The following is a 22,413-nucleotide window of genomic DNA, read 5'->3' as shown; positions in this document are numbered from 1 at the left end:
TTTTAGATATTGACCAATCAGCGGGCGTTTTTTTTACATCGGGTCTTCGGTCATTCAACCTTTGCGCGTCATAGACATGGATAAAAAAAACACGTGTCACGCGCTCTGTATCATTTACGCAATATGCGCCCGGCTGTTGTATTACAAAACACTGCATTCGAATTGACCAATCAAACCATTAGTCCTGAGTTGGGAATGAAATTACCTTACTATTTAGTAAAGTCGACTCCAATTGGCTGGCGCGCGGCTTGAATATATCTGCATGTTTCGAAATATCAGACGTTATACACAACACTTAGCTCTGTGGAAAACCGATGATACTCAAACAAACGAGAAATGGGGGGCCTACGGAAATACCGTAGCGTGCAATGAAACACATGGGACTATTCTGCACACTCGCATGTTTACGTTACATACCAAGTGGGGACATTCCCTTGGTTTCATGTAGTGAAGAAAAACCAGTGAAAAAAACCTCTTTTTCTCAAACTGTGAAAACGCTTTCAACCCAATTTTTTTCTATGATCCTCTTTAGTGTTTCTCTTCATTTTACCACGGATAAACCTAACCAAAAAATGCCTTTAAACCTGTTTTCCAGAAATAGGAAAACACTATGTGGACTTGCCCAAGTCCACACAACGTCGTCTCTACTTGGTTTATGTGGACCTCTTTTGCTCGGAAGTCCACGCAGTGAATGTAATGGCTACCCACAACTCACACACACCTGTGTAAATGCCGGCAATTTTTTAGCGACAGCTCTCATTGGTTTTGTACACGATTTGAGATTGTGGACGTTCGGTCAATCGTGGACGTATTGTTTGCGCCCCAATTCTTTTGTCCTACGTCCACGATTGCCGGTGTTTACAAACCCACGCTAACACAGGCATTTTTAGTACAATCATGCTTATTGGTCTTAACAAATCGACATGGCACTTGAAATATGATGGTTTTGTCATGTTACATTTGATTCAACACTTATTATCTCCTCAGGCCACGCCCCCAATGCAGCCTCAATAATCTGTCTTAGAAAGTCATGTAATGTTACATGGAATTGGATTTAAAATGACAACATAATGAATCCTAACCTGAAGTTTGTGGATTTATAGTGTTAAAGTTCATTTAAACTTGTGTATGCCCTAGCCACGCCCTAGGCCGCATCCTAACCACTCCTCACCCAATTCCTACATTTTTTAAGGCTATTATAATGCTTCATGCCTCTTAACAGGTAAATGTGGGACATCTATATTAACATTTGTGAGTTTGTGTGTTTGTTTTAACTGCGCGCACACCATATGTATTGATAACATATCAGTAAATAAATAATCGATATCCAACATTGCCCAACCCTGCGAAGGTGTCATCATTCAAATTCTACAAAAGTTTGATCTCCTTGCATAGAATATGCAAGAAGAAATATATGTTAGTATCCAACAAAACACAGTTCTCTCTCTGGCTGCTGGACTACAGTACGTTATGTGTTGTAATTGCCACACTAATAAGTGAGGTCGGTAGATCAACAGCACAGATGGGGTAGTCGTATCGGTGGCACCAACGATGTTCCAGGAAATCTATATGTAAATACAAATGTAATATCAATAGTTAGAAGTCAGTTGGTTGAATTACATATTTGTTTTGCACTATTGAAGAAAATTGAGAAATTCCTCACAAATACATACAGACACGCACCAATGACAAGCCCAGTGGGTCATATTACATGAGCAGATGTTAGACATCATAAGCTTCTAAATTGACTACTCAGCGGGACTTGAATTACCTATTCATCATTATTTGCATTGTCATTCATTGTAAAAATGTCATGCTAAGAACCAACGTTTTCTCCAAACTAGCATACATAATTGTATACCTTCATAAGTGCGATTCTGCAACTGATTCGAGTACAGTGTGTGTCTCTGATGATCAAGATGAAGTGCCTTCTGATAGCTCTTTTTGCCGTGGTGGTCCAGTGCTGCCTGTTTGCTGCAACCGCACACGCCGACAGTGACTGCGATTCGTGTCTCGAAGCAGCTCTGCGTCCGTTATATAGCCAACTGGACGTCTTTCGAGACCAACTGGATGCGGTCCATGTCTCCTGTACGAAAGGTAGGTGCGATATTTTTGTAGGGACAATTTTTGTCATGCCGAAACCGCTTTTAACTTAGTCCCATTTGTCGTGTTGAGGGTGGGCTTTTAGGCTGATATATTACGGCTTCTAAACACCATAGCCGTAAAAATCGAGCGTAGCGTTCGCCCAAAATAACTGTCAAATTGTTCGCCCGGGATCTCTTGCCTTCCAGCTCCTAAAAACTGTTACTTTCGAAGCTTATTTATAAAAAAAAAAAAAAAAAACCAGATAAAATCATATTTTCGGACAGTGCTCTCCTAAAATGGTCCCATCGTGAGCTGTTTGCACTTTTTACCATCTTGATAAGATGGGTAAACAAGAAAAAATACGGTTGGTCCCAAGTTTATACGTATTCGTGTTCCCTGGGGGTATATTGCTTCGAGGACACCCACCAAATCATATGACTTTGAATAGACGATTTCAAACAAGTACATTTAAAACCGACCTGGTCGCGGATAATGCCCAGAGCCGAAGGCTTCTTCTTATTGGGCAAAAAAGTCAAAATAAGTTATATTTACAAAGTCCAAACGATTTTGTTCAACAATTTTACTTGCTGTTTGTTAAACACCCCTCTAGCTCTGTTTATGGTAAGTGAGTCACGCGCCCTGTCGCGCGCACTGCGCGTACTGCTCGATGTGGCGCAGGACAGAGCAGTGTTTTACCTTTGGTTTAAAACCATCCACGTGACGGGCTCTCGGCCACTGGGAATGCCTAAACTGCCTCAGGTACTTATGAACAAAATTTAAAGAGAAATCAGAAAACTTAAGAAAATTCTTATTAAAATGTCAGGAAATCACAGGGAAATTCAATTTTCGAAATTGGTAGAACTGAGATAAGGAGAGGACGGAATCTGCACCCGCCTGTTAGCTCCACAAACGATGGCTCTTTTAAGGAAAGACTGGTGTGATTGCTTCAATGAACCCCGCCCCACCCTGATCGATTGTTTTCCCATTACCTCCTGCAGATGTTTTGGACTGCTCTGAGGTTGGACCCCTTGGGATGGAAGATGGCCGCATCCCGGATGCAAGCATCACAGCCTCGAGTTTTTTTTATAACCTAGCTAACTATGCGCCCCACAGGGCTCGTCTTAACTTTCAAGGTAAATAATTAATTAATTTGTATTAAGATCGCGGACCATCACATGTTGCGAACCGTAAAACAACTCAAACGAAATGGTAAGGATTTACTAAAAGTCAGAAGTTGAAGAAGCACTACAAACGTTTTTCAGGGGTTGGGGGGTCGCTAACTTTAGAAATATTATCTCACTCTGCAAGTGCAGAGCGGCCGCTGCAGGTATAGTGCTAAGACTTCCTTTGTGCTTATAGCTGAATTATTTGCTTAATATGTAGGCGGCATATCCTCTGCCTGGGCAAGTGCTGGACCTAGTGACCCCAATCCGTGGATCCAAGTCGATTTCGGTACGAGTGTGATTGTCACTGGTGTCATCACCCAGGGGCGTGGTGATTCGCCGTATGATAATCAACTGGTGAGCGAGTTCAAGGTTGCCTATAGTAACGACGGCCAGGAATGGACTTACGTCACTGCGGAAGGAGCAACCTCACCGAGAAAGGTCAGTAATTAATTACATTGATGTTAATGAAGGACCTTATAAGTCATATTTATGAGTGAATTGGGGCGGTGCAACAACAGTATTTATGGCGTATGATTCTAAGCAGATGTGAGTCCAATGTTTAATGACGAGGATAATATCAATATTTATGTTGCTACAATTTAAATATATATACAGGGTAAGTAAAAAAACGAAACAAAAATGTCGGGACTATTGCTTTAGTGAAGTTCTTCATGTAGAACTTGCAAAATTTAGGATATGAAAGCCCAATTCATACGCTTTTTTTAGTACAAGAATCATTCAAACTCATGTACTTTTCAAGTTACGGAGTTTTAAACACAACCATAGTTTTAAAGTTCTGTCCACGAATTACAAAAATGGTGTGCGTTCTTTCAGCAAAACAAAAACAATTCACACACATCCAAGACTGCAAACAGACCCGACTTGCACGAAAACATAACTTATATGGCCATTTTCTCAAACATTGCGGTCTAGATTCGGTCATCGAAGGCGAGTCCCAACCTCGGTCCCATGACGTCAAGCAGTACGCTACCCAGCAAACACTGCTGTGTTAACATTTTCTGTAAAGTCGTACCGATGTTATATCTATAACATTCGAAAATAACATTTTAATGACTATATAGCAACATCATGACATATACACAAACATTTTAATAACGTGATTTAAATGCCTCAAATTTGACGTTTTATCATGTATGTTAAAGCGATATTATCAAAAGTTATTACCAAATGTTTTTAAAAAGATTTATGGAGGACATTTCATGACATATAGAGAAATGTTTTAAAAACGTAATCAAAATGACTCAAATTTGACGTTTTATCAGGTATGTTAAAGCGATATTGTCAAAACGTTTTTACCAAATGTTTTAAAAAGGTTGATTGATCAAATACCATGATATTATACAAAAACATTTTAACAATGTGATTTAAATGCCTCATGTTTAACGTTCTATCGGGTATGTTAAAGCGATATTATAAAAACGCTGTTACTAAATATTTTTATAAAGATTTATGGAGGAATTATCATGACATAACAAAAACGTTTTGAAAACGTAAATAAAATGCCTCAAATTTGACGTTTTATCAGGTATGTTAAAGCGATATTATCAAAACGTTATTACCAAATGTTTTTGAAAACGATATATGGAGGTAAGTTCATGACATTACAAAAACGTTTTAAAAACGTGATTTAAATGCCTCAATTTTGACCTTTTATCAGGCATATTAAAGAAATATTATCAAAATGTCATTACCGAATGTTGTGAAAAAAAATATTGATGACATTTCATGACATAACAAAAACGTTTTGAAAACGTAATTAAAATGCCTCAAATTTGATGTTTCATCAGGTATGTTAAAGCGATTATCAAAACGTTTTTACTAATTGTTTTAAAAAGATTGATCGAGAAGTATCATTATATTATACAAAAACATCTTAATAACGTGATTTAAATGCCTCATATTTGACGTTTTATCAGGTATGTTTAAGCGATATTATCAAAACGTTATTACTAAAAGTTTAAACAGGATTTAGGGATGCAATATCATGATATATACAAAAACATTTTAATAACGTGATTGGAATGCCTTAAAATTTGACGTTTCATCAGGTATGTTACAGCGATATTATCAAAACGTTATAGCCAAATGTTTAAAACAAAATTTCGGAATGAATTATGATATGTACAAAAACCAAACATTTTAATAACGTGATTTAATTTCCCCGACATTGATGTTTTACCAGGTATGTTTACGCGATATTATCAAAATGTTATTACCAACATTTTTGTAAACAATATTCCGTTGAAATGTACACGTTACATCATCTTAATGTTTTTTAATAATTGTATTATGTTTTCACAACATTCCTTAAAAAAATGCATGGAACATTATTTTAACGTTAAGGCCTTAATGTTATCCATTAATGTTATAGCGACGTAGTCTTGGTGATGTTATTATTGTGTTTTCACAACATTCCTGCAAAATGTGCAAGTAATGTTATTATTATGTTTAACTCATTTTTGTAGGAAAGTCGTAAGAAAGAAGTAATAATGTTTCTAACACTATGTCGCCATAACATTTTTGCAAAATGTCACGACAACAATAGTTGTCATTAAAACATTATTTTGATGTTAAAGCATAATGTCAATATAACGTAATAAAAACATCACACAAACGTTTTACATTAATGTCAGGAAGGTGTCGTTAAAACGTTATTAAGACCATGTCGCCATAACATTATTGCAAAATGTCATGACAACATTAGACATTACATGTTTACCACGTTATTAAAATATCTCATATAACAAGAGTTTGAACATTCAAGTGAGCCCTGAGGACGAGGTTGGGTGTGTCATATATTTAATCGATGCAGTATGTAACAGTTTGTAGAGTGACGCGTTAACAGAGGGATCCCACACAGTAAGAAATAAAGCAAGGAAACAACCCCCCCCCCCCCAAAAAAAAGACGCCCATCAGGCAATTTAAGCTATTTAAAATTAGCAAATTTAACATGTGGTCCTACAGAAGATGGAAATTTTTGCCAACTTATTTAAATTTTTCCTTGGGCCGACACGAAAATGTCCAGACAAAAAGTCGATTAAACAATTAAACACCTGCCAAACTTTCAACGCTAGTTTGTAAATCCTATCCATATTTTTTTTTATTCCACAGTTCCCTGGAAACTTGAAAGGACACAACTCTCAAGTGACCACCACTTTCCCGAAAGCCTTTCAGGCTAAGTTCCTGCGTATCCTGCCTACGAAGTGGGGCGCACACTGCAGTATGCGCTTTGAGGTCCTCGGCTGCGAAAGTCATGAGTAATTCCGTCGTTGCTAGCTTGGGAAAACCTAGTTGTAGTACTTGGTTGAAATTTGACAAACTGGAGCGGGGGATATGTATGTCATAGATACGTGGTGTTAAATTGTAAGAATGTTTCAGTCAAAACATAAAAGCACAGGAATATTTGCAGTTATCGAGAAACATACCCAGCGATTTAACAAGAAAATCCTCGCTCAAAAAGGAAGATAGGTCTGGTAACAAATGTCCTGCCTGAAATGGTATCATTCGGTAAAAACAATAATCGATAGTGGGCACAAAAATTGTGTATTCCTTCCTTTTGTATCTCAAAATGTATAGTGTCCACTGAGCCGAAACTTCAACAAGTCACTTGTTATGCACCCTTCTTAAGATTAGAGCGATTTTGTTGCTCAAACGGGGGGGGGGGGGGGGGGGGGGGGGATGCACTAAAAGCCAATGATCCGTTGTACCTTTTACATGCCCCCCAAAAGGCATTTGCACTTCTTGTACTTTTCCAGAGCCCCCCGTTCGAACTTGTTCCCGATTTTGTTGCTCAAAAGGAGGGGGGGGGGGGATGCACTAAAAGCCAATGATCCGTTGTACCTTTAACATGCCCCCCAAAAGGCATTTGCACTTCTTGTACTTTTCCAGAGCCCCCCGTTCGAACTTGTTCCCGATTTTGTTGCTCAAAAGGAGGGGGGGGGATGCACTAAAAGCCAATGATCCGTTGTACCTTTAACATGCCCCCCAAAAGGCATTTGCACTTCTTGTACTTTTCCAGAGCCCTCCCGTTCGAACTTGTTCCCGCCTCCTGCATTCTGAGTGAGGGCTACGATTGAATGACCCGAAACCAATCTAACAGTAGACCAAGATTTATGGCTCAGACCTTTCCACATTTTGAATTGTCAAATTTCCAATCAGCATTAGCAGCAGGGGTTTCCCATGCTACATTGATGACGGCAAAAGAAATCGATTGAATGAAAAATGATGGTTAACAGGAACTTAAATTTACCCTTTTTCGAGTTTTTTGTTCAGATTTTTAGATTCTTAGTGGCACAACAGTAATAAAGTACAGTGGCATGTATTTACATATGTAATATCATTTTTTCCTTGTAGTAGAATAATGGTGAAAGGGATATTTTCGCAAGAACAGCTAGAATTTGATTTGTTTCACTCAAAATACAATACTCTTAAAGGAGCACTTTTTGTCGGTTGCGCTCTTTTGGGCTCTATAAACGTATTTCTCTTGAAATAATAATTATTGGAACGATTTATGACAATGTGGAATATAAGCGTGCACACAACAATACCTTAAAAATTGACGGTTTTATTTTCAAGTTGAATTCAATGGGGTTTTTTTTCACTGCTAGAAATACTTAAAGGAGAGGCAAAAAACGCTAACGCTCCAAAAAGTAAACAAACGGGCGTTTTCAACATTTTCTCTGAAATGACATTTTGCACAAGACTTTCTGGGACCCAGAAAACACTAAGTTTTGACAATCTCCGGATGAAAGTGCACGTGAAACGTGGATAATTACTTCAAGCGTCACAAACTATTATACATGTTGAAATATGGCGGACACAATAAGAGGGCGCTATTTGAAGTGGGTAAATTTGAATCACTACAAACGAGTTTACCCACTCAAAATCACTTCGTAAACCAATGCAATGAAGTCTATTCAGTATACACTGCCGACAATTTTGTTCTACAGCACTATATAAAATTCCAATAAATATTGCTTGAAACTTTTCAAATATCCAATATACCTTACTTAATAGCAAATCTGGTGTACACTATTTTTTTTTATTAGAAATTAGCATTATTATATATAGATTATTACTCTTTATTAATTGTCCTTTCCACATGGTTAAGCATGAATCTCAGTAACTGGTGGAAATAGATAAAAACCAATTGTAAGTGGAAATATTCCTTAGCAAATTGTTTTGGGGTTTTTTTCCCTTCTATTTTCTTTTTCCCCTTTCCTTTAACTTTTGAAGTGGTTAAAGGTAATCGACACCATTTGCAAAAACTCAAACATAAAACTATCAAAATATCATTTATTATCCTACTTATTTTTTTTATAAAATAAAAGGATATAAAGCATCCTGTGAAATATTTTCCACCCAGTATTCTGTCTTTTTTCCAGGCAACGAGAATGGCCATCACTTCCTCACGTTGGTTGGTATCAAACCTTCCAACAGTCAACAAAAACGTGCTTTGCGTGAGAAAAAAAAAGATGCATTGTTACAGTTTTCTCAAAAGTATGACATCTACTGTGCATAATTTCGACATTTTCTTATTTTTTTATAAATAACCTGCTTCAGATTTATTGTTGCTTGTTTCTTGAAAAGGCAAATATACACTTTTTCTGCAAATAGTGACCATTACCTTAAGGCCAATTAAATTTATTGAATATTTAGTCAGAGACATGATGGAGAAAGTTTGGCATATCACGACACAAGCCTTTTCTTCCACATTTCTTTTCTGTGTTAAATTTATATTCTTTCAATAAAAGCACTTTAGATAGAGTGTAAGCGTGCACCTGCAGTGTTGTGTTGTCTCTAGATATAATTTCTTACTGTTAGTAATCTGTTAAAGTTTCTCATGGCCTTACGTGCATCTTTCAAGACTTACTTTGCGCTGGTCACAGAGGGCCGGCCTAGTGTGCTCTAAATCGACCGACCGAACGGCAGTGACCAACCAACAGGACCAGACTGACTGCCTCTTGTGATTTACACTGGAATAAGCCCGACCCGACCTGACCCGACCCCACCCCACCCGACCCAACCTGACTGACCTTACCTGACCTGACCTGACTGTCTCTTAAGATTTAAACTTGAAAAAAACCCAACGCGATCCAACCCGACCCGACCTGACCTGAATGACCTGACTCGACGTGACCCGAATGACCTGACCTGACCTGAACTCAACTGACCTGAACTGTCACGCCTTGACCTAACTGACTTGACCGGCTGTCTAAGATTTAGAGTTGAATCAACCTGACCCAACCCGAACTGACCTGACCTGACCTGACCTGACCTTACCTAGCCGAATGACCTGACCTGACTTGACATAGCTGGCCTGATGGACTGTCTATTGTGATTTAGACTTGAATAGGCCCAATCAGACCTGACCTGACCTGACCTGACACAGCTGACATGAATGACTATTTCTTTAATCAGATTTAGAATGGGAAATTTGTCTGGGACCATCTTTACTTGACATGTCCATAGTCTTGTTTTCGTTCGTGGTTGTTGCCAACCAAATTTGAGCAAAAAGTGAACAGGTCAATAAGACTCCAACGACGATCGAGGCACAACAATTAAAAGCTTTTCTTTTATCTGCCAGATCCCACATAACAATTCCCCCTTTAAAATCTAACTGGTTAAAAATGAAACCGAAAGAATATTAAGAAAAAAAATAGTCTAGATGTCAAGTGCAAACATGTCTGAACTGACGTCCGAAGTCTTAGAAGTTAAAAACTAAAACTACCGGAAGCACATAATTCCGTTCTAAAACAAATATATAGATGTAAAAATGTCTGCACTGACATCAAAAGTCTTATTTAGTAGTCAAAACAGCTCGCCCAAAAAAGACCAACTAAAAACTACGGAGAGAACCTAATTCCGTTGTCCACAAAATATTTATAATAAGCATACGCATGACAATTTTAAGCCGCGACAACGCTAGGGGGCGCTATCAACAAACAGTTACATCACATCAGCATAGTCCATGATATAGGAGAGAGAGAGGAAAGCACAAGTCATGAATAAACATGAGGCATCGTTTTCCAATCAAATCTCCAATTCGCACATTGCTTGACACATTCTGGCAATAATGAATCAAATATCTTTAACCTATAAATATGCATAGCCTATTTTTAATTGTTTTGCGACCTTGGCCAATGATAAGATCGCTTTGTATGGCTCCATTCTCGTTACTTCATTTACATCTCTTCTTACCTAGTCATTGAATGGCATCCAATGCCGTCTGTAGTCGCCAGAATAATCGTTCAGTGTACCATTATTTCTTATGGTAGATATTTTGTTCAATTTAGAGACGCAACTCCTTTCTACCATACACTTGTCATCGTTTTGCAACGTGAACATTTCCATCAAATTTTGTCACTATTTTTCTTTGACAAATAGGACAGCTGAGCTAAGACAGTTATTAATTTTGTTTTACTTTTGTAAAAGGATATTCAGGTAAGAGATGTACAAAAACCGTGAAAATGAGGATTTGTTTTTAGTCCTGCCTCCCTCGAGAGGTATTTAGACAGCGCTAATGCCGCTGTTCATAGCAGCCATTTTTTTTATAACAGTTAGGATTTTTTTTCTTGCACAAACCTTGATTTGACTGCATGAAGTTGGAAAAAGTAATCTTATAAGGGATAATTACCAGGTAAGACACATTTATATCAGCCTGTGCAACCGGTTATGCTCTAGCAACAGAGCTACTCGACTCATAAACTCATCAACCGGCCTGACATCCGAGATAACAAGTCATGGCTAGATTACTCCGATGACCTGACGAATTGTTGAGCGACACTGGACACTATGGGCAAGCTAGGTGAACTGATTGTGGAGAAATCGCCCTGAGATCTTCGCCCGAGGGCCTGTCACATTACAATTGTTGATGGAAAAGATCCAACCATTGGCATTTTTTTCATACGCGTTTTGTATCATGCAAAATTACATCTGATTATCTTCAGGAAGTAATTGGTGAATGAATGGGTGAAGTTCGAAGTGATTTCTTATTAAAAGTTTGTTACTTTCCCCTCATTTCCATATGTAAACATCAGGGCCCAGCTTTATAGAGCTGTGCTTATCCAGCCTCCGTATATTTTATATAGGCCGTAAAACCCTCGGCACAAGAGAGCTACGTACGTGTTGAGCAAAACAATTTTTCGACGCCGTTTGCTCGGCACGTAGCTCACAAAATATCCCCGTGTGCGGTGATTTTGTTGCTGAGCTGTCTGCCTCGTGAGGCCGTGAGGCAAAAATCTATCCTGTTTGATTTCTCTTACCTAGCAAGGTGAAAAATTCACCGTATACGGTCAACCTGAGGTCCAATCTGAGCTAAAATTATTATAATATGAAATCACGTACTCTGTACACGTGGTTTTCGGGTATTTTTGTGCAAATCTTCTAAAGCTTGCTGGCGTTTGTCCATATTTTTTAAATCAAGCGACCGACAAACAAGAATAATGTGCTTTTATTGGTTACTGAATCGTTTAGCTCAGCCTGTAGCTCAGGTTGACAGCTCACAGTAAAGTTGTTCGCATCGCAAACCCAAATTCTAAAAAGAAATCAAACAGGATAGATATTTTCCTCATGACCTCGCGAGACAGAAAACTCAATTTGGGGGGGGGGGCAATAAAAAGTGGTTCGGCCCTAAAAAAAAAAAGGGGGGGGGTCAAAACAAATACGGCGTGGGGTTCGTGGCCCGCTTATAAGGGCCCCGATTTTTAAAAAAAAATTGGGGGGGGGGGATTCTAGATGCTCTGTGGTGTGATCTGAGGCAATTTCTGACCACTTTAACACTTTAATGGTTGTGCTGAATAACTTCGCATTTCAAGACAACTAAATGCTCACCGAACTTTCTGCTTCTAGAAAATACAATCTTGTAGCAACTGCATGTGCATGATGAATGAAATGTGTACGTGCGGGAATGCGGCTCTAGCCGTCTCCCGGCACATAGCCTTTCTTTAGGCCGCGGCTATAGTCGTCAACAACCAGCAAGGTGATGTTAACCCCAGAGGAAAAAGTTGCTTAAGTCAGCGACGTCACCATTGAAATCTCTATCCGATGCACGAGGCGACGCACGGCGCGAAGCACGACGGTGCGCTGCAACGGGCAACGAAAGGGGAATTATTGACGACAAACCGCGTCGCCTCTTCAACATACACGCGACGCGAGTACATGACCCGTTGGCACGGCGTCTCCGTTGCGTCGTGCCGTCGCGTCGCACCGCCGCTCCCTTGCCTACTTTTATACGCACTCTGCATCTGGCATCGTGTCGTACATTGTGCCGCGCTGTCTCGCAGATTTTATGCCTGAACGTTGCCCCTTTTGTTGTTCATCACGTCGTCCCTTGCGACTTTTATCGCGTCGTACCATCGCACTGTGCCTTCATCAAGGTGGTTCCCATCGAAATGAGGGCGCTCGTGACGGCGCCTCTGCCATATTGCTACTTTGTATAAAATGTCTTGGAGCAATCCCAAGAAACGCAGGGTGATTGGGCTTGACACTACTTGTTAAAATTCGACGATCCCCGTCAACCAGACCCCTTGCCTTTTTCGAGAGGAGAAATCATGTTAACAAGTAAAAATGGGCGACACAAAAACGAAGCAGTTTAAGTACCTACATGACAATCGCTCCCCCCCCCCCCGGCCCCCTCGCCTTCCACTGACCAAGCCACGCTTCCTTAAGTTAAAGTGATTAGTTTCAAAACCAGGAATCGATGCCTTTTGCACTGTTGAAACTGTAATGAAAGTTATGGTATACTACAAATTGAAAGCTAGCTTACCGATTTACGTTTCGAAGATGCGAGTGAATATCAAAAGGTTTTTAAATTTAAGAATTGCTATGTTCTCAGTAATTATTGCATTGTAATTGATAGCTACACGACAATCTAAATTTCGCGGCAAGACTTCCGTTCAAAGGGGCACCTCGTCCCGAAATCCTCGAAAGTTTCATGTTTTGAATTGTTTACTTATTCTATTTCAAACGTGGTTGAAGGGAAACTAACTAATAAATGTGGTTTCTTACACGTCCGCCGAAGGCGCGCACTTTACGGCTCGAATCACACCTAGCATGAACAGCCCAACTTTTTGGGGTCGCAAAAGTTGATCCCGAAAGTCGTTCTCGCACGCATAACACAAGAATAACACAAAACGTCCAGTTTTAGATGTGTGGATGTTTGGATGCTAGTTTTAAATGGTCTTTCCGATTAACATTATTTCGTTCAAAGCGCGTGTCCTCTTTATACTCAAGGGCAAATGCATCTCTCCACAACAACATCAGCCTTTTTTTTGGTCACAGTGTCCAAAAATGTTGTTTTGAGTAATTGACCATTGTGCAGTGAGGGCGCGTGAGGAAATATTTAATGAAACATCTGCATTAAACAATTTCAAAATTTACTTTCGTGCTTATGTAGTTATTTAAAAAAAAAATATTGAGAAGGACATTTTTTGGGATATTTATCCTGCAGGTTTTTTTTATTCCATACCTATGGGCTGCATTCCCTGAATGCGCTTCCGCATATCTCATCTCATGCACGTCACGTCACGTACGAACATTTTTTTAAGCTCTGGTAGGAGCTTCTACGGCTGGTCGGTCGTTCGGTTGGTCTGTCCCCGAGAATTGACCAAAAAGATTGGACTGAAAATTGACCAAGTGCCATACCGTCGTCGGTAAATGCACTCTTGGCGAAAGTTATCGGGAAAACGGGTTTTGTCTCCATCGATGCGCATGCGCGCCTGGTATGCATATGTCCTTCCCCGGAAAATTGACCAAAAACTAGCCCCCTAAGTTTCCTATAAAATATAAGTACCACACTTTCATTTTCTAAAAAAAACACCAAACAAAACAAATTAAATACTTTATATTCAGATTTGTGACAATTCGTAAAGTTGTTTATGAAAATGTTGATAATGGAGGCAAGATAAATGTGCGGTAATGTTATAGTCACGTGGTATACAGTGTGCAATTGTTATGGGAAACTTAGAGGGGTTATGTTTGGTCAATTTTCAGCCCGTGATTTTCGCGTGGGACGGCGGCCCGGGGCTTGTTCATGCAAGGTAGCCAGAGCTTATTGTGCACTCGCACTTGTTTCGAGACTGCGCTATGCGTGTACCATATGGATTCTAAAAGTCTATTTTTTCACCAAAACAAAACTGTATCTTGTGTTGTAAAACGGACGACAAAGGTACGCACAATAATATCAATCCTTGCTCTGTAACGCGACGTCGAAATTTCATCTTAGAAAGGATTGATTCTACAGACAACAAACTTCAAAATTGAAAGCACTGCGTCGGACGTTAAACGCATCGATTGCAGTCCTAATTTAAATTTACCTAAAGAGTAGGATATTTAAATAACCCAATTCCAGGGGTAACGATCGCGCAAGGCATGATGGGAACCACCATAAGGCAGCAAGATCGTACAAAAGGGAAACGAGGTTTTTCGGACACGGCCGAAGCAATTCCGATGTAGCTATTTATTCTTTCTGATATTAATGCGCGGAGCACGACGCGACGCACGACGTCAAGCACGACGCCACGGACGACAGAGTGACCCGACCATAGATAAACGTGAATCCATCGACCAGAATTAGTTGTCACTGTGGTGGTGCCAAGCTCACGTGAATGCCCTACGCGTTCTTAACGGGATATTGCGTTTTTTAAGGGATACTACGTCCTGAAATGCGCCCAATTGGGCTACAAACGCGTTCTCTAAGAGAATCATGCGAGAATGAATTTCGGGGGTCAACATTTTGACTCTCGAAACTCGAGATCGTCGATGAACTAACTCCAATCAATAAACATTGCTAAGGTTACCGTGGAAACTGTGTGATTACAGCAAGCGATATTCCAAACATAAGGCTCATCGTGCCAGGGAGTGGTGCTCTGCCCGTTTTGATTGCAAATATCATAGTAAAAACCTGCTGGCTGGTTATGACAACCCCGCGTAAAATGTGGGTCTTCAGTTGGACTCTGTGGTATTTTAGTTCCCTCTGTATTCTACCTGTACGAGGGAACACGTGTAGTGCCATGGTCCAGGCTGCACCTGGTGATGATCTGACCGCACTTCGTAACAAGGCTTTCGCGTCTTTCAGAACCCAGTGCCGTGGTAAACAAGGTCAGTAATTATACTCCATAAAAATGTGTTGAAAGCGCCTTTTTGCCTTGTGGGGAAATCTCAGAAATATTGTGGTTTTGCCAAATTAGAAGCATGCGGTTTTTTTATTGCAATAAAGAGTACTCTGATTGCAAGCTAGCTAGATTTTCTGAAATGATCTGTTTGCTATCGTTTTGCGATACTTAAGCAAATAAGGAGGCAACGCATCAAGTGTTAACATGGAGCTTATCGAATAGACATTCAAAGGACCGTGCAATGGAGTTTTTCCCATGACTCGAATTTCTTGAAATGCAATTAATTTTTCGAACTTCAGGTTTGCTTGGCTTTTCCGCCAACTTTGCATATTGGCTTTTCCACCATCATCGGAAAAGCCATTGTTTATCTTCTGATTTTTCGTGTGGCTTTCCCGTATAGTTGCGGAACGTCTTCTTCTTGTTTCTTTCTTCATGAGTCAAGGAGGGCGCTGTAAGATCTCCCGGCTTAACATCGCAAAGGGGTGCACCCAATCTAATAATTTCCCATAGACAACAGTGTAAATGCCCATACTTCAAAACTAGTTTAAACATACTCAAAACCCCCATGTGTTCAGGCTGCACAGAAAAATGGTGATCAACATGTCATCTTTCATTTTATTTCAATTTTTGTTGGGTTGACAGATGACTTCTCGAGACATTCAGTACCCAAGAAGACGACCCCTAAAATGAGTGATGTTTCCCAAAGTAGAAAAGTAGCCATCTTCAAAATGATCGCTCCAAAGCATGGCTCAATACAAATTCAAACACCTTTCTTCCAAAAGTGCGATCTCAAGAATCGTCGTCAAAATTGTCTTCCAACGTCACCAGCGATAAAACCTCATTATCAAAGTTAACAAATTCAACAAAGTCCGTATGAAGGCCCGTCTTAAAAAAGTGGAATATACAAATCATATTGTTTGCCAAACCAGGGTTGCTAATAAAGATATTGTGCACTACAGTTGTTGCCAGTTGTTGAAACAAGTATTCTGTGTCATTTTTTTTTGTTCCAAACAGTCAGAATGCACACTAATCTGGTTTTCCTTTTTTTTACGAAACAGGTTTTAGGGCCATTGCTTTCAAATGGTCATATTCTTTGAACGGATATTTGTCATTTTTTTTTCACCTTAAAGTAGTTTATAAAATTGGCTTTCCAGTCATTGTTATGTTACCTGCTTTTTTGTTTTTATTAAATATGAAATATGATTTTGGAGTTTGGGTTTTGCTTTTTATAATTCACCCCGTAGCGCCACTTTCGGGTCCGATTGCATCAAAAATGTCTAAATTGGAAGCCCCACGTCCGGGATAGATGTGTATTGCCATATCTCTTCATTTTCCCCGATTCGATGGCTCTCAGAACCCTCCAATATAGAGCAAATTGAGTGTATGACTTTTATTTATGAGCTCGGCGGACTGATATTTGGCCTGTATATGTACCGGTTTGCACCCATAGGTCTACTAAAAAAAGCCGGATCCAGCATAATATCCACTAGACCTTTTTTTCTACGCATTATCAGCCATGTTGTTGCGAAGGCCTTAGCGTTGCTGTTGTTAGACAAAGATAGTTATATTACGTACTAGGACGCTACAGGCAGAAAGGTGAAATTCATGCACCAAAAAAAAAGGCTGTTTCGGCTGGTTGCCGAAACAGCCAATTAACCAATTTCCACTTTGACCAGGGTCAGTAGCAGTGCAACGAAGGAATACTTACAATGGGCAGTTTGGCTGTTGGGCATGGGCACAATATGCTTTTTTGTAAATGTTCGCATGACGATCGTCATATTACGTTGAAAACTTCGTACAAAAACAAATTGTCAATATTTGGATGTATTCCTACTTTGCCGGACAGTATTGGAATTCCCACTTTGCCCAGCCGGACAAAGTAGGAATTCCAACTTTGCGCGGATTCCCACTTTTCCCGCTACACCGGCATTATCTTGGGAGCAACCTGCGATAGACCTGCACCCCATCCAGGAAAAAGTAAATATTCTCTGTCGTTTTATGGTACTGAATCAGGAGATAAACGCCGACCTTATATGCCATACTGGCTCGGGTCAGAGTTTTAGACTGCTATTAGGCAACATTCGACGCATAAGTTGAAATATGAAAGATTTTGTAACTTCTGTTCTTCCCCAAAACAATTACGGAAAGTGTCCCCGCCCCTACAAGAGACCGTTTGTGCAAAATTGTGAGTCAAGGTAATATTGTTGACTTATTTTTGTCTTTTTTTTTACTGCAAAAACATAAATGATTCTCATTTTGGGCTTATTTTGCCTTTTTCCCAAATAGACGCTCCCAAAAAAAGTCAGCAAAAGATGGGTATGTACATTCTTGAGTTTGGCAAAAAAAAACCCAATCATCTGGGGTTATTAAAATGGCATCAGGTGGATTTGGGTTTTATAGTGTTTTACTAATAATCCCTGAAATTTTAAAAGAATATACCCAATATATATAAAACAGCGACCGTGTGGTGCCCGATCCGCACGGTCAAGGACAATTAATTTCACTCAAAAGCGTGATCACTGAAGCCTTTCGGTGTTTTATGGTGTCATTTATAATAACCGCCGGAATATAAACAAAGGAACGCAGTCATCAAGTGCTTGCTTTCTGCCTCATTGCTTGCCAATATTGTTGATACGCTATTTAATATGAATTTAACGATTTTCCTCCATCGTGGATTTTTAATGTTGATTTTGAACTAATTAAATGCAAGGCCAACAGAATCGGTCCAAGAAGTGAGTTACTGAGACCTCACAGTGTGTACAATTATTTTATATCATCAGATCCGAAAGTCACATGGAGCAATGATAATTATAAAAAAAAAAAGTATTCAAACGATTCGAGACAGTGAGGTACTGATAAAGGGAATGATTCAGTCGTTGGTTAAAGGTATAGTCAAACATTTGTAATTTGTGCATTTTTGTTCGTTTGAAGCAACAAAAGTGCTTAAAATCTAAAGAAGGGTACTAAACATTCAACCTGATGAAGTTTAAGCTCAGCTTCAAATGTAAATTCCGAGAAAAACAACATTTTAGGGTCTCGATTTCAAATCAAAAGTTGCTGAATCATGTTTTGAATTGGGACTGAATTCAGCGTTCGAAACATGCTCTCAGAGGTTTCGCATGCAAACGGATACGTTTAGTGCGACGGATACGTCATCAGTTATGACGTCATACGCCACTCACTGTCCGCTAAATGTGCAGACGACACGTATATCTCGCTCGCTACACGTAAGTAAAAAAACGGATACGGATAGCTAAACGTAAGTGTAAGCGTATCCGTTCGCTTGCGAAACCTCCCGCAATGTCTGGCACTGATCCGACGAATTATAGCAACCGCGCGTGTGTCTTAAGAAGCACCGTTGGAAAGGCCTTCTTTTGTTGATTTCTTCAAAATGACAGCTTGCCAAAGAGAATAATTTCACAGGGATTTTAGTCCCCTTACTTTCTTTCAACCAAGTATGTTTTTCAACAATAATTACGTCAGTTACTTTTTGGAAAGCTGCAAATGATGGACTCTGGCTTTAAATAGTATGAAGGCAAACATTCACTGAATGCATCTTAAAGTATGAAGAATTCAGCACAGAAAAGGTATTCCTTTTCAATAATAAGACAAATGTAAGTGTGTTTTTTTAATTAAAATCTAAAACTATTTTTTATTAGTATCTTAGAAGGCAACATTGCCATGGCCTTTTTGGTAATATTGCTTTCATCTAATTCATTGGATCTGAAAGTGAGCCTCGTTCATTTATAATACAGTAACTCCGGGAAAATACACAAAAGAGGCACAACCATTAACTGCTAGCTTTTTGCCTCGTCTTCTTGCCCAAATGTCAATTAGGCATCAATGAAAATACATATATTAAGTCAAATTCTCCACGACATTTCATTGGATAGTTCACTGAAGCGCAGAGCCAACATCAAAAACCCAAAGCAGATTACTCCCTGTACTTTTGTTTTTTCATCACAGAGTACGCGCAACCCTTGGGATAACCCGTTGGATACGCACCAATGGCGGCGATTTATAGGCAGGATTTGGAGGGGACAGCGGCGCCGACAGACGAATCTCCGGGGGGGGGGGGGGAGATTGCCATGTAGGCATATATTAATGGTTCGACCTTAGCGGTAGCCCGCTAGCAAAATGCGAGTAAAAACTGCGGCGAATTAGTCAAAACCATTAACACGCATTTTGCAGCCCAACTCGGCGCATTCCAGGACGTAGTTCCCTTTAGAGACGCCGGCCTTAGAAACAACACATCTGATACTGACGCGCATTCGGCTTGTTTCATGTCGTTACGCCTTCAAGTCTTGTGCCGAAATTGCTGGCGTTAATTAAAAGAAAACATGGCATGGATCTGCGTTTTGTACGGAAGCATTTTGCTTCCAACAAAACAAAAGTGCACAATAACACCCAAAAGAAAAAAAATCGTTTGTTTCCGATTACATGGCATTCGAAAATATAGTCAGGTTCACTATGTTAAGAAATATAGTTTCGTTCAAATTTTTTGGAGATTAGCAAACTTATACATTTTTAGAATCTTCAGAGCATGGAGAATCGGAAAATCAATGTTGGCATTTGCGTAGACACCTGTATGGCGGCCATCTTGGATTTTCAAAATGGCCGCCATAAAATACATAATTTGCGCTGTTTTCGGCTTCTTGTCAACCAAAAAACATAATTTAAGAGGCTAATCCTTTGTTTTTTGGGTCAAGGACTCTACTAAAAGCCACACAATAGTGCTCCGGATTATAGAAAACACCAAAATTTCTTTATATTTGTGACATATCAGTGCTAATCCTATGTTTTCTGGTGCATATACGCCACAGAGTGGAACAATAATATTCCGCTTACATTTTTCGATCTACAAACTCTTTATGTTACAGGATACAAATTATATGGCCCCGCCCAAACAAAACTTTCTATTGCTGTGGCCAGAACAACAGAGGGCGACGTTGGGAGTGGTAATCCAGTGCACTTAATTAAATTTGCATTGTTTCAGTTGTTATGCCCAAAATTTACTCTCACTGTTCTATTCTCCCACAGGTATGTTCATTTTTTTTCTTACGGTCATGTTTTAATTTAAGTGTCATAGATTAAGGATGGCTACTTGTTTTAACTTTATTGTTAAAGATGTTGAAGGATTGAATGGATGGAAAGTTATGTAAGTTTCAGATCTGTTGTTTCAAAGTAACATGCAAACTGTGCATACATTATTTAAATCTGCACAAACCACAAGTCACGAGTAAGATAATTCTGATTATATTGAATTCCATGCTTATTGTCACTTTATAGTAGGACACTGTCATTCTGTCCATTTGTAGATAAAGCTGTGGATATTATGCCTTACTGAGCTTTTGGGGAATCGCTTGATAAATTTGAGATATACATGTACATTTTACGTAAAGTTTTAAGAGTTGACATGATTGTTTTCTCAGAAGTGGACTGCTATGCAAACGTTACTAATTGGAATACTTGCAGAAAAAAAGTTGCATATAAGCTGGTTACTTTGATTCATTACACATTCATTTACACTCGAATTCATTTAACTTGTTTTGGAAGTAATTAAAACAAAAAAAACCCGGGCAATATATAAAGAAAGTTGTGTTTCTCAAGTGAGGCATAGACTTATAATTACTTACCTGATAGGCCTAATGAAGCATTAATTTGTTTTGTGGATATTGCCTGCCATATTGAAACTTGTATCTTGGTGACTGGAAATGACTGTAGGTGTGGACTAAATGACTGTTCAAGTTGCTAGGACTAGAGGGCCAGACTAATAGGAATTTAAGTTTTCACTACTGTAAATGTTATGTATAAGTTATTGAGTAATGTTTTGCACTTATTAAAATTTGCATTGTTTCATTTGACATGCCCAAATCAATTGCCCTCATTGTTGTTGTTTTTCATCGTTTTATTCTGCGACAGCGAGCTAGTGCCCATACCCCCAGAATACTGCACCCTGGTTACTGTCATTCAATATGCCAATTCCATCATTCCAGGGACAAGGAATCCACCTGTAAGTATACCGTAGCTAGAGTCCTACTTATTCTAACGCGTCGTTCATTTTCATAAAGAAAATATCATTTCTTGGCAGCAGTTCAATTCATCTGACTAATGGTGGATGTTGTTCTGTGCCTGTAGGTCATTATGATGGATGAAAGCTCTTATGATGACAACTCCAATGAGCCTGTGGACTGGAAACTATGCATCTTCTGTCAGGAGTCTTACACAAGTAAAGGGGCAGTTGTTCTGAATCCAAGGACCGAATCCTACCAGAAACTACTTGATGTGGTGGCAGAGCGAGCCGGTGTACATGATGGAAAATATGTTGCAATTCAGAGACGTCTCCAAGGATGTACAAAAGAGATGCTGCTTGACAAGGAAACAATATGGCACCGAAGCTGCTATTCTTCTGCCACAAACCAGACAGAGTTACAGCGAGCCAGAGACCGCTTCGAACATTCCATGTGCTCAGGACGGTGTGCCATAAAAAAACGAGGCTATAAAAGATCCAGTTCAGAAATGGAAGCAGATACACCGGGAACATCAATGCCGTTCACAAGATCTGCGACAAAGCCTTTGTCAAAAGTCCAGTGTTTCTTTTGTCAATCAGATAACGGTCAAGCTCTCCTCACAGTTAGAACAGGGAACTCAGGGAAGGCACTCAGGCAAGCAGTAGAAATTTCCCAAGATCCAGTGTTGATGACAAGATTAAGCAATGCAATATCGCCTTGTGATGCCCATGCAATAGATGTCAGATATCATAAGCTGTGCTGGACACAAAATGTGTTCCATGTCCTCAGGGATCATACCAGTAAAAAAGCCAAATCATCGACGCCAGACCTGCCCTTGCAGATGTCATGCTTGATCGAGTTGATCAATCTTGTTGAAATAGAAACTCAAAACAAAGCATATCTCCCCATGGACGTCATAGAAAAAACATACATCTCCATGCTTGGGGGTAGCCTAGAGGCACAGAAGCACACGCCAATGCTGACAAGACAATGGCTGAAGGATAAGATTCTTCAGGA

At 39.6% G+C, this 22,413-nt stretch overlaps 1 protein-coding gene across 1 annotated transcript; it reads left to right on the top strand.

The window, feature by feature from the left end:
- Window positions 1-1,823: 1,823 nt before the first annotated feature.
- On the top strand, window positions 1,824-6,763 carry LOC119731086 (lactadherin-like). Its single transcript, XM_038204100.1, has 4 exons — window positions 1,824-2,097; window positions 3,084-3,218; window positions 3,469-3,689; window positions 6,384-6,763. Exons 1-4 carry the CDS (start codon window positions 1,911-1,913, stop codon window positions 6,531-6,533), a joined length of 693 nt encoding a protein of 230 aa, XP_038060028.1. The 5' UTR covers window positions 1,824-1,910; the 3' UTR covers window positions 6,534-6,763.
- Window positions 6,764-22,413: the final 15,650 nt, after the last annotated feature.

The sequence above is a fragment of the Patiria miniata genome, unplaced genomic scaffold (assembly GCF_015706575.1).
Source record: "Patiria miniata isolate m_02_andy unplaced genomic scaffold, ASM1570657v1 HiC_scaffold_23, whole genome shotgun sequence".
Lineage (NCBI taxonomy): Eukaryota > Metazoa > Echinodermata > Asteroidea > Valvatida > Asterinidae > Patiria > Patiria miniata.
This window is presented reverse-complemented; position numbering and strand designations above follow the sequence as displayed.